The following is a 13,748-nucleotide window of genomic DNA, read 5'->3' as shown; positions in this document are numbered from 1 at the left end:
CACATGCCTGTAATCCCAGCTACTCGGGAGGCTGAGGCAGGACAATCGCTTGAACCTGGGAGGCGGAGGTTGCAGTGAGCCGAGATCATGCCATTGCACTCTAGCCTGGGTGACAAGAGCAATACCCCATCTCAAAAAAAAAAAAAAAAAAAAAAAAGAAAAGAAAAGAAAAGAAAAAGGCTCCTTGTGCCCATTCGTGGACAGCCTCATTTCCTACCCATATCCCTCGCATCCACACCAATTTCTTTGTTTTTTGTTTTGCCTTTTATAGAATGTCAGTAAAGCTTCTCTGACCTTTGAACTCACATCAGGTGATAATCTCTTTTAGCATCCTATAGCCCTTATTTCAATTCTAATTATACTGTGTATGCAATTAATTAAAAATTGTTCAATGTCCATCTCTTCTGCTAGACTTCTGTCAGCATGTCTGAAGGAGGGAACTGTCTGCCCGATTCATTACTGTATTCTCAGCAGTCCCATCAAGTAGATGCTCAACAAATGTTTAGTGAATGAATGAGTGACTCAATGACTATAAGTAGAGGCTCTAGGTCACCTTTGACTCAGCAAAAGCAATGTATTATTCAGTGATATAAAATCTATCATATTGTAAAGCATACAGAGACCTTATCATTCAAACAGTCCTGAAGTGTATGGGTAAATTTTTGGAGTTACATTGAATCTGAATACTAGCAATCAGAACTATCCTAGGCAATTCCAGCTGCATGATTGATATATTCAATTAATCAAAAATAAGATGGAAACACTTTATTGTCTTTTGCCATTATTTTATACATCATATTTGAGACTATTTATTTCATAATTTTTACACTCCATATATTTTGTAGCAGATCTGACATGACAGTGATGCTTAAGAGCAAGATCATGAAGTCTTCAAAATCTAGCTTATTTTCTGTGTGCTCATCAAGTTCAGAAAGGATCTCTCTGTATTTTGGCTTGGTTTCTTGTCCCTGTGAGAATAGAGAAATAAAAACCAAATTCATTGTATAGACTTTAGGTTTACAGATCATAAACAATAATGTCTTAGTCTGTTCAGTGTTGCTGTAACAGAATACCCGAGACTGGGTGATTTATAAAGAAAAAAGAAAAATTTGGCTTGCGATTCTGATGGCTGGAAAGTTCAAGATGAGGCATCTGCAATTGGTGAGGACCTCAGAGGGCTTCTACTCATGGTAGAAAGTGAAGGGGAGCTGGTGTATGCACAGATCACACGGCAAGAGAGGATGCAAGAGGAGGAGGGAAGTGCCAGGCTCTTTTGAACAACCAGCTCTCTTGGTAACTAATAGAGTGAGAACTCACTCAACACCCCCACACAAAAGGGAGGTCATTCATTTATTCATGAGGGCTCTTGTCCCATGGCTTCAAACACCTCCCATAAGGTCCTGCCACCTACATTGGAGATCAAATTTCAACATGGAGTTTGGAGGGGACAAACATCCAAATCATAGTAAATAATAAACATGTTATTAACAATAATAACACATCAAGTTGCCAACAGTGCTATCAGTAAAACACCATGTTAAATCTTTTTATGCGTTACCTTATCTAACCATCATAGTGACCTTATTGAATATATACTACTATTGTCCTCATTCTACAGATGCAGTTATCAGAGACAGGTGATAATCAACTTGCCCCAAGCTGGGAAGGTTTTGGTGTGGAGCCAGGGTTTGAAGCCTTTCTACCTCTTGAGAGCCCACACTCTTAACTGCTAAGCCATTCTGCCTTTCTTTGAACACACATACTGTGTTTTTAAATTTTCAAAATATAATCTTTGTGTTAGGGAAGGTATCCACCATGAGTTCATTGTCTGAGCCTTAAGATTATGCAGAAATATAGAATACAATATGCTAAAAGAAAATACGTGCTTTGAAAGATTATTTAGCATTCAGTTTGATTATAAATCAAATATATGTTCATAGTCTTTGTAAATCGTCAGATTGAAGGAAAACATCTTAATAGTATATAAATGGAGAGACTTTTTAGTTTCAAATCACAGCTTGTGAAATATCTTCCCCAGTGACGTTAAAAATGTTAGAGTCATTTGATTCACCATTATATTGAACCATATTTGCATTTAGTTTGACCCCAAATGCTCACCTATGTGCTAGGTGTACAAAGCCATCACAGCAATGACTAAGGCACTTTGGGAATGATGCTACATTCCTCTTATAGGCTTAGGCTCATTCTGGTTTCTCACAGCTGTTTCTCCTCAAGAGGTCACCGTCACCCTATCCATGAGGGCCAAGGGGCGCTCTCTATGCTCTCCCTCCAAAACAGCTGAGTGCTATTTGGAAAGGGTCAGATTCCAAGACACAGGTAGATGCTGCCACTCTACTAGCAGAATGGCACACTGTTTGCTCAGAGGTATGAGATAGGTATTGGTCTTCTTTTTTTTCCTGCATATTTTAAGAGCGCACCATTTTCTGAGGTCCAGTCCTCCTGGGGCATGACCTGTCATCTTTCTGTATCTTCCCAGTAGAGCCTTTAGGTGCTTTGTTTTATTCTGTCTGACTGGTTATAAGGTGCTAAGATCCCCAAAAGCATGTTTAGCCCTATGGGAACGGCAATGTTCCCCTTACAACTCAGGCCTTAGCCAAAAGAACCAGCTCCGTTTATCAGAGGACACAACTGCGATTGAGGAGAAATCCCAGTTAGGAATGAAGTGGGCTCCTGAGCTTTACCATTGACTCACGTGCATGCACCTGCCCTAGGGGGTCTCATGGAGTGCGGTGGTTGGGCCAAGGCAGCATTCTGACAGACGTTGCAGAGAATGCCTTGGGATGAACTGCCCCTCAAGTCCCTGAAATATGGCTCTGCTTTCATCTTGAGCAGAGGGCAGATTACACTGAGGCCTGGGTGTGCCTGCTGCTAGAGAGATCCAGAAATTGGTTGTACTTCTAGGGTTTAGCCTACACTGAGAGACTTGAGGCTGAAGATGTCTTTCCTAAGGATTGTTTTTTAATTCTTTTCCCCTGGTGTTCTGACAGGGATGATGAGTTACATCAAGATGATGCGCCCACTAGTTCTTCATTTTCATATGTGTTAAAAGCTTGCTGAGCATTTGCCAGGCTACCAGGTAATGAGCCCCTTTTCTGTCTGGCATATGGGCCCCATTTCTTTTGGCCTTGGATGCAGGCAAATGGTATAGGATTTATTTACCCATCCTTTCCTTAGACTCCCCAAAACTTGTTACCTCTTAATAAATTCTGCCTGATATTTCTGCCTGAAAAAGTAGCTTCCCCCCCAAAAAAAAATCAGAAAAATACATGCTTAATATAGAACATTTAGAAAAAGTAAATTTAAAAAAAGCACTGTGACTGTAACCTTTTACCCCATTACTTAAAATAGCTAACCCTTATTAACTTTTCTTTTCATTCATTTATCTGTGCATTACACTATATTCTCTCTTTTTCCCTTGAAATAATCACCCACTCACAGAAAGTTGTACCCTTGACTCAGCTCCCCGAAGTGGGTGACATCTTATATAACTATAGTGCACTGAAACCATATATTGGTGTGTATGTATGTATATGTGTGCATATATAGAGAGAACACTATCTTTTCAATATTTCAGAACAGATACAGGGACTTGGTGACTGCCCCTATGTGCTTTCTTGCTCTTCCCATCAATAAATATTGATAGTTTAAGCTGATGTGAGGCCCTCTTTTCCTCTTACACATTTCCCCTAGGCTGGTATTTTCCAAAATATGAATACTAACTGTGGTGTTCAATGGCTGAAGTTTGAGAAATATACCCTTAGGTGAGTAAGGTAGTAACCTTTAGGTCAGTGACTGATTATATACTGCTGACTCTCATTTCTATATTTTGAACACAGATCTCTATTCTCACCTTTGAACTCATCTATCCTGTTGCTAAATCTCTCCTCTTAAATATTTCATGGACATCTTAACATTGACACATCCTAATGGAGTTCAGCGTCTCCTCCCTTCCTCCACCCCACCTCAAACCTGCTTATTCTTTAGCCTTTTTCTTCTCTAGGAATGGGAGCACCATCATTTCTTTCTTAAGTCAGAAATTGGGTTGTCATCATTTGCTTTCATGTCCTTCAACTCTCACAGTCAATCACTTGTTAGATCTTGTTCATTCCACCTTCTAAATGTCTCAACTATTTGTCTGTTTCTCTCCATCTTCATTGCCGTAGTCTAAGCCATTACCGTCTTTCTCTTGAATTGCCTCCCTACAGTTAGTTATTCCCTTTTTTCCTATTCCACCCCCAACCCCAGTCTGTTCTCTGTACTGCAGCTGGTGTAATTTCTTAAGCCTGGACGTAGAAACTGTTCCTGGCTTCCTCTTGCTATCAGGCTATGCTTCTGTAAGATTTGGCTTCTCCTCACCTTCCCAGCCTCATCTCTAACCACTTCCCAGCTACCGTCCCATCCCTTCTCACCAACTGGCCCTCCAGATCTCTGCTTGGGATGCCATCATTCTTACTCCCCCTGGCCTAGCTACCTCCTGCTCACCCTTCAGATCTCAGCTATACCTTAGTTTTCCAGGAGTCCATCTTTGACTACCTGCCCCAAGATAGTTCCTTTGTTTTCTCTCACTGAATGTTCTACTCTTTCATACCCTTCGACTATTTTTAATTACTTTTAGCATATTTCTTTCCCCTGGTGAGGATTGCTGTCTTCACTGCAACAACTCCAGTGCAGCTCACTGCCTGGCATAAGGTAGATGTTCAATAAACATTTGTTACGTGAGACAACAGACAGGGACCTGGAGGTGGAGTTCTTCGCTCGTTGGGTCAGCCATGAGGGTGTGGTTCCTGTTTCTTTATGCAAGTTAATTCTCTTACCTCTGTGAAATTCCCAAATTGGGTTTGCAGCAGATCTTTGGCAGTAGCTTTTTCAAGTTTACCATCAGAGTCAGAAGAATTTCTGAAAATCAGAGCAGTGGTGGCAATGGCTTTTTCCAGATCTGAGCACTTCCTCAGAGCTAGGAGAGAAGAAATGTGCAACGAAATATCCTGAGTTAGAAATAACCCTTCCCCAGACCTGCTGTTGTATCTTTCAAGGGAACCGTGGGGAACCTTCTAAATCTCGGCCCTTTGCCTCCTATCTGGGAGCAGGATGCGGGAGTTTCCGATCCTGCATCTTTAAACAATGGAGAACAAAATTTCCCTTAATAGCAATTAGAATTAGTAGAGTTAGAAATGAGATTTACCAACTGGTTGCCATGTGACCTTAGAAAAGTCCCTCACCTCTGTAAGCTTTGGTTTTCTGATCTGTAATTTCATTCAGCTATTCAACAAATATTGATAGAGCATCTACTATGGATGAAGCTCAGTCCTTGATATTAGGAATCACTGAATAAAATGAAGTCCTGCTCTTGTGGAATTTATATTCTGTGTCAGACACAGCATCACTTCATGTCAGTATGATAAAGGAGAATGACTTTCGGGAAAAGCTCTTTGCTATAATGATGAATGAGGGTTCTCTTTGACTCGTGGCCTAAAACAGAGTGATCTCCCAGCTGGTTTCTCTCAGGTAAGCTCCTTGATAGGGCAATGCTAATTTGTTTCTTTCCACTGCATTGCTGTGAACACAGGGAAATGTACAAGGTACCATGAAGAAAATTCATATGTTCTGTGTTCTTTTAGTCACCAATACATCCCCTAGTGTATAACTTACCACACTTTACAGTTATTACAGGTTTATCTGTCCTTTCCTCAACTAGAAAACAGTGTCCATGGGCCAGGGATCAGATCTTTTTTCTTAAAATCACTATATTCCCAGTGACCAGTACAAATTTCTGCTACATTGTAGGTGCTAATAAATGCTGTTAAATGAATGAATGCAAAGAAAATAAAAACAAAATCTCCCAGCTTTCAGCCCAGGTAATGTGCAACAATGACAGGTTCAAAGAATGATGTTCAGTCAGAATAACATGATTTTCATATTGAGTGCTTACCAAGTACTTCCCAGCACATAGAGTGAACAAACCCAGATGTGGGGCCAGGCACAGTGTCTCATGCCTATAATCCCAGCACTTTGGAAGGCTGAGATGGGATGATTGCTTGAGGCCAGGAATTTGAGACCAGCCTGGTCAACATAGCAAGATCCTTGTCCCTATTTTTTTTTAAATTAAAAAACCTTAGATATGGTTTCTACTCTCATAGATCTTACGATCTAGCAGAGAAATCAATAATAATCAAGAGTGTGTATATGTATACACATGTATTTATTTTTTGTTATTTGTCCACATACATGTTTTATATATATATTTACAACTTGTGGTGTATGAAGCAAGGAAGGTACTGAGACAGGAAAAAACTCACAGAGTGGGTCTGGGTGGAAAACTACTTAGATGGGTGCTCTGGAAGGCCTCCATGAGTAGATTAATATTTAAGCTAAGATTACTAGCATGAGGAGGAGCCAGCCATGAAAAGAGTAAGGGTCAGGGTGAGATTAGGAATTTGCTGAATGTTCCAGGCTCGGGAAGCCAGATATGTGAAGGCTCAGGTCGGAAGAAATCTGGCATATTTGGCAGATTTCTGAAAGAAGACAGTTGTGACTAGAGTCTAGGGGCTGGAAGAATGTTTGTAGGCAAAAGTTAGATCATACAGGACTTACAGGCCATGTAACGGAATCAGGATTTTCTTTAAAGTGGAAAGAGAAGGCATCGAAGCATTTTGAGCATGTAATTTTTCAGTTAAAGATGATGAGGAGGGACAAGAGTGAAGATAAATAGGTGAAAGGAGGGAGTGTGTGGGCCTTCTCGGTTTATATCGTATCTCTGAGCAGTGCCCAGGCTACATATTTGGTTAAATAAAGTTCACATTGCTAAGAAGTGGCAAAGAAAGTATTTGAAACCTTTGACTTCAAAGTCCACAGAAAGATCAGCCACTTAGGAGTATCTTTTTGCAAGGGCATCCCCATGGTGATTGTGGAATCCAGATATTTTTTGACCCTCTAATGAAGTTCGGGTCTGACTGCACTCTGAAATGGGAACTCCATCTGGTCTAGCTAGCCAACTTCCCATTCTTTTCCTCCATCTCTTTTAAAAAATAGCATGCCTTTCCCCTGACTATAAAATAGCATATGGCCATGGTAAAAACAGAGCTAGAAAATATTAAAAATAAAAGATAACGAGGAACTCTGGTTGTTCTAATAACACTGATGATATTTGGTGAGGCGTTTCAGTTTCCTGTTTCTATGGTTGGATTCTTCCCTTAATAAACCCAGCATGTTGCCTCTTAATTCCTTCGCTGTCTGCCTTGCAGAGTTGGGAACTAGTATGTGAAAGCATATTGTAAAGGGCTAAGTGCAACTGAAAACACAAGGGGCTGCTGTTTCTCTTTTGGCATCTTTTATTGGCTCTCTTGCCTCTGGAATGGGGGTACAGGGAAGGACGTTAAGCCCGGCCAGGTTCTGCTGCCCTCTTTGTTATTCTCTAGCTCACTGTCAGTACTTTAATAATACTGAACTGTATGTAGTCCCTAAATACTCTATCCATCCAACAAGCATTTATTGGCAAGTATTACCAGGCCCTGTGATACTTCTGGGGCGTAGAGCAGTGAGCAACATCAAAAGAACAAACCCTGACTTTTCGGAGCTTGTGTTCTGGTGGGCAATAATATATGACACACTTTCTACGTGCCAATCACTCCTCCATGGGATGCATGCACATGATTCATCTCACTATATTCTGATGTCAGTCTGATGAGGTAGGTCTTAGTATCAACCCCACTCTATCGATGAAGAAATGGAGACAGCGAGAGGCTAAGTATTATAGCTTGCCTCACAACAACTCTGGTTTCACTCCAAGATGCACACTGCCTCTAAGTGTTGTTTTTTCAGGCAGTGTATTTTGCAGGACTCTTTCCCAAACTCCCAGATGGGGCTACATGTCCCTCCTTTGTGCTTCTATAATTCTTAAACATAACCTTTTCATAATCTTCACACTGAAACACTCTGTCTACATTATCTTCTACATCAGTGCTGCCCCCCCACCAAAAACAATTTGAACCACAATCATAATTTTAAAATTTCTGATAGATAGCCACATTAAAGAAGTAAAAAGAGGCCAGACATGGTGGCTCAAGCCTGTAATCCCAGCACTTTGGGAGGCCGAGATGGGCGGATCACGAGGTCAGGAGATCGAGACCATCCTGGCTAACCCAGTGAAACCCCGTCTCTACTAAAAAATACAAAAAACCAGCCGGGTGAGGTGGCGGGCGCTTGTAGTCCCAGCTACTGGGGAGGCTGAGACAGAAGAATGGCATAAACCCAGGAGGTGGAGCTTGCACTGAACTGAGATCCAGCCACTGCACTCCAGCCTGGATGACAGAGTGAGACTCCATCTCAAAAAAAAAAAAAAAAAAAGAAGTAAAAAGAAACAGGTAAAAGTTAATTTTAATAATCTATTTTATGGAAGCCAGTATATTAAAATATTATTTCAACATGTCACCAATATAAACAAATTATTGGGATATTTTACATTTTTTTTTTCCTACTAAGTCTCCTAAGTCTTAACACATCTCAATTCAAATTAACCAAATTTCAAGTGCTCATTATCTACATGTAGCTCGTGGACGCTATATGTATAACACATTGGACTGTGTATTCTTTGCAGACAGTTACTGCTTCTTGTTTATCTTTGCATTCATTCCCAGGCCCTGGCATGCTGTAGGCCTCACTATACATGTGTTAAACTGGGCTGATTTGAACTTCAGAACAATTCTCTGCCTCTTCCTCTTCACCTGCTCTGGAACGTGGAACACTCAATCTCCTAATTCCTTCACTGTCAATTCAAATTGAATGGTGTCATGGAAATACCAGTCTCAATACAGCAGGATGAAAGAATCTTCTCATTTTAGAACTTGTCCTGATATTTGTTATTTTTGTAAATGATGTGAAGACCTACAGGAGAGAAGTTGTTTGCTCAAGCTCACATAGGTAGTATATATCAGAACTAAAAACTAGGTCCCGGCTGTCTACTCTTTAGGCCAGTAATTTTCCCAGTACTTCTCAAATTTTCCCACAGCAAAAATACCCTGGGTGTTAGAGGCAAATATGTACTCACCCTGCATTCCTAAGCCTCATGAGATCAGGGGCGTAGGCCCAAGTAGCCAGCAGAGAAAATGTGGGTTTGTATTGACTTCTATGTCACGACCTATCCATGTCTGATTTCGATGAATAACATCTAGAATTATTTCCCACTAAATAAACTACATTCTGGGGAGATGAGTCATGTGTATCCTGTGATTTTTTTAAGGCATAGGAATAAATGTGGTTCAGTGGTCTGATTTAAGGAGTCTGGTGCTAGGAATGTTGTGTATGTGGGCAGGGGTGGGTGTGCAGTGGGGTTGACAGAGTTACAATCTCAACCTCCCAGAAGGAGAAGTTATGTTAGACACGTGATGGGACAATTCTCGAAAGTGCCTGAAATTGTGTAAATTATTGAAACATAAATCACGAGTCTGCTGTGTTGTAATAATATAGGAATGGTTCCATAAAGATGGAAATGTATTTAAATAAAATTACAGAGTCTCTTTTGGAGAGTTTGGCTAGTCATCTAGGAGGCAAAAACCTGTAATATAGTAACGTACAACTGTGCTTGTTACTCTGTAAACATGTGAAGCCTTATAGTTTTGAATAAAATAATGTTCCAAGTGTACGAGCATTTTTTCTTATGTTGTTATTTCCATGGCAATGTCGTTAGTCCTAAAGTCATTTTACCTATGAAATTCAATTCCAGGACAAATATTTACACTTTGAGAGGTGGCCACATTGTTTCCACTCAGTCAACAGAGGCAATTGGGGGCTGATTGCATCCTGAGGTCCACTCAACATTCATGAGTCAGATACTCATGGTCCCGCTCTAGACATTCTGAGGATGCTGCCCTTGGAGATGCAACTGGATATGGTGGGGAGAACACTGAATTAGGAACCAGGGGATCCATGGTCTCATCTCAGCTCTGTCTTTAATGAGCTGTATAAGTTTAGGCAAGTTAATTCCTACTCCTGGACCTCAGTTCCCAGATCTTTAAAAAGAACATCGTGAATGTTTGATGATTTATTCAAAAGTTCCCTTACATCCCTGGCATTCTCTGATATCCTATTATTTTTTTAACACTTGGCATGCCATCTTGGTAGAGGATAAAAATGTACATCTCAGTCATCTGTGCCTTACCTTTCACTGAAGCCAGTTGTTTGGGTATTGAAATGCTGCCAAAAAAATGAAAGAAATATAATGATTCTGGGAGTTGGGGTATTGACATCAGCATTAAAACAGAGCAATACAACAATTTAAAAATTATTTATTTTGATAAATATTCTCTGACATTTTAGTGGAGCAGTCATCTGTCTTCCAAAATCCTTTTTCGTCTTGCCACATAGTAAAGAAATGCCTGCACATGGCTGGCCAGCTAGCCCACATATTTCAGTTTTCCTTGTAGTTTTGCAGCTACATGACTGAGTTCTTCCAGATGGAAATGGAGCAGAAAAGAAGTGAACACGTTCTGTGTAAGCTCCTCCATGCTGTATCCCATTCAAGCTGACTAAGGGGGAAATTATCAGGAAGACTTTAGAAGCCACATTCTGATCAGCCTGTGTCTCACGTGATTGCATGGAGTAAAACTGCCACAGACCTGGAACTCCCACTCTGGACTGTCACATGACAAAGAAAAAAGAACTTCACGTTCTGTAAAATGCTCAGACTTTGAAGTTTCTTTGTTCCAGCAGCTTAGCCTTCCTAACTAAGAATCTGGGTATTATGCTGAGGTGTGGAATGTATGAGTGACTGATAGAGACATTCCTACCCTCTTGGGGCTTAGTCTAGAAAGGAAGACAGTTTACTAGGCAGGTAACTCGATAAAAAGTGATGGCGAGCACATAGAGAGGGCAAAGAAGTACTAACCTAGTCTACAGTCAGGGTAATGGCATTCTGCCTGAGCCTAATGAATCAGTAGTGAAGAAGGAGGAAGAGTGTTCCATGCAGAGGGAACTTATGTGGCAGAAATCACAATATGATTGAAGAACTAGAGGAGGTATAGTGTGGGTGGAACCTAGAGAAAGAAGGAGATAGTGATCAAAGGCCAGGCAGGGCCAGGGCATATTGAGCCTTGGAGGTCTTATGAAGGATGCCAGTTATTATCCTAAGTGCAACAGGAATCATGTGATCAGATTTGCATTCTAGGAAATTATTTCATGATTATATCAGAAGTAGACTGAAAAGGGGCCAAATTGGAGGCAGGAAGTTGTATCTTGCTCCCTTATCAACAGCAAATCAAAGTTTGCTTGATTTTTCAACCCCTAATGACTGGAGTGTTTTTTGAGAAAGCCAATAAGAATAGAATTTGGTAATACCTCAGATAACTCCTTAAAAGGAACTTTTGAGCTCAGGATCTGGTTTTGGCATTAACTAGTTGAGGGAACTTTGTCTTTGGGGGTCCTCATTTTTTTCACTTGTAACATTATAAAGCTGGACCTGTGTTATCTTGAACCCTTCATGGTCTTCTTGGTGAGTGCCCCCTGCTCTTCTACAACCTCTGCACCATTATTATTTCCTTTATAAAATGAAGGACGTTTCACTTTGCACAATGTGCACTTGGAACATGGCATGTATTTCTTTCTATTGCCATCATTGAGAAGCAAGCACTAAGCAGTCCATCTCCATATCTCCTTCCCCTGGCCTTGCAGAGTACCTAGCACTTGCTAGGTGTCCACAAAAGGTTTTTGGAACTGAAGCCAGTCTCCTAATTGAAATTATATGAGAAAGAACATTTTTCATTTATTAAACCTAACTTTACACATTTGAATAATATAAAACAATTCTCTCTGTTGTGGATAATTTCAGAGAATATGCTACACAGGTAAGTCATTACCAATTTTGATTTACAAATGTTTCTCAAGGGCAATCAAAGACATTTGCATTAATTGCACCATCTTTTCACTTTGCAGTCAAGGCTGCGAGTTTGTTGTCTTCGTTTTTCCAAGTCAATTTAAAGCTGGATTAGGGTAGGTAATAGGCACCAAACTGGCAATAACTTGGCTTTTAAAGCTGTTGACATAAACTCTTTGGAAATATATCCACTAGCTTAAATGAAATGCAATAAAAGACAGCCAAGTGCCACTGACCTTTTGGGCATTTTCCGAGGTGCTCAGGTGGATGTTGGGGCTGCACAAGGATTGGGATCCCCTTCCAAGTGGAGAGCTTTGTGCTAGCCACCCATTCTCTTGTCTTCTGTTTTGTGTCAGTCCTTCCTAAGCAACAGCCACTTGCCCACTGTTACTATTGTCATTCACTCCATGACAACTATACGATTGCGTGTCTAGAAGAACTTTCCACAGCGTCATTGTATGTAGACATCAAATCATTCAATAAACACTTTCATGCCTACTGCGAGCCAGGCACTGTACAGGCTGCTGGGGAAACAACAGTGAGCAAAATCAGATGTAGACCCTGGTCTCAGGGTGTTTAGTGGGAATGACTGATATTAATCAAGTAATTGCACAAAAAGTCACACCTGTGAATAATACTATGCAAGGCAGATGCCATGAGATTGACATCAGTCAGGGAGTCATTGGGGCATCCCTGGGGAAGTGATGCTTGATGATGAGTTAACTAGGCGCAAGGATAAGGGATCCATATTGTAGACAGAAGGAATAGCCTGTGCTGAGCCCTGGGGCAGGAGGGAATGTGGTGATCAGAAGGGACTGAAAGAAGGCCAGCATGACTGAACCAGAGAGATTGGGTGTGTGTGTCTCAAGCTGAGGCTGAAGAGCAGACTTGGTGGCCAGGCCATGTAGGAACTTGTAGGTCACTGTAGGATTTTTTTTTTTTTACTGTATGTCAAAAGAATAGGAAGTCCTTTGTGTATTTTAAGCAAGGAGGTTAATGAAGTTAAATTTACATTTTTGAGAGATCACCCCAACTTCAATGTGAGTAATGGTTTAGAGAGGTGGACAGGATAAATGTAGCAAGGCCGATAGGAGGCTATTTCACTTCTGGTAGCTTAGAGCCCTTTCTGTAAAAATGAGAGGGTGTATCAGCTCAGCCAAATGAATCCAGTTCAGGAAAGACATGTCAAACAATTGCATAAGTCACTGGTGAGCTGATGGGTGAGAGGAGCTAGAATTCTCAAGAGAAGCTAAGAATAATCATTATTCAGGCTATGATAGGCTCCAGGGTCTCTGCTGTCTTATTGCTGCTTCACTTCACTGGTCACTGCTCCACCATCAAATGGCCATGTGTGTCACTCTCCCATTGCCTGCTTCTCTTTGTGGGTTTTCTTTTTTCTCTTCCCTCTACCTCTTCATTAATTTCCTTAGCATTTTTAATTCAAATTTGGGATGCAGGGGAGAGTTTGATTGATCTTACTAATTACCGTTGCCCATGCTGGTCAGAGTTTTAGTGCCAGTTCACCCCGTAGGTTGTCAGTTACCCCATGCAATTATCTTCTGTGGGTCACGCGATGACCCTGAGCCAGTCTCACTGCTCAAGTGAAACCCTAGAGATGGCTTCCTCAGAACGGGGAGTCTGGGCAAGTTTCCCAAAATTTGGATTTTCAACAAACACTTCAGGTGATTCTTATGTGGGTTGTGTTGCAGAGTTGTTGGCAGTGGTTAAAAACAGACTTTGGAGTGGCAAGAGCTGGGTTTGAATTCTGACTCTGACACTTCCTAGTTGTGTTACCTGGCATAAGATCCTTAAAGCTGCTAAGCTGGCTTTCTCATCTGTGAAATACTTTCCCACCGGAATTTTT

General features: G+C 41.0%; 1 protein-coding gene across 1 annotated transcript; it reads right to left on the bottom strand.

Annotated features, from left to right (window-relative positions):
* Positions 1–263: 263 nt before the first annotated feature.
* Positions 264–12,235, bottom strand: SNTN (sentan, cilia apical structure protein). The gene is made up of 4 exons (XM_050781277.1): positions 12,121–12,235; positions 10,175–10,209; positions 4,836–4,975; positions 264–968 (listed from the first exon to the last, which is right to left on the bottom strand). The coding sequence occupies exons 1-4, from the start codon at positions 12,129–12,131 to the stop codon at positions 810–812; spliced, it is 345 nt and encodes a 114-aa protein (XP_050637234.1). The 5' UTR covers positions 12,132–12,235; the 3' UTR covers positions 264–809.
* Between the last annotated feature and the right edge of the window lie 1,513 nt (positions 12,236–13,748).

This window comes from Macaca thibetana, chromosome 2, assembly GCF_024542745.1.
Source record: "Macaca thibetana thibetana isolate TM-01 chromosome 2, ASM2454274v1, whole genome shotgun sequence".
Lineage (NCBI taxonomy): Eukaryota > Metazoa > Chordata > Mammalia > Primates > Cercopithecidae > Macaca > Macaca thibetana.
This window is presented reverse-complemented; position numbering and strand designations above follow the sequence as displayed.

Coding starts and splice junctions, on each gene's coding strand:
- SNTN (XM_050781277.1), bottom strand. Junction 4,976..10,174: donor ACAACTGGCTTCAGTGAAAG/GTAAGGCACAGA, acceptor CTTCTCTCCTAG/CTCTGAGGAAGTGCTCAGAT. Junction 969..4,835: donor AATTTGGGAATTTCACAGAG/GTAAGAGAATTA, acceptor CTATTCTCACAG/GGACAAGAAACCAAGCCAAA.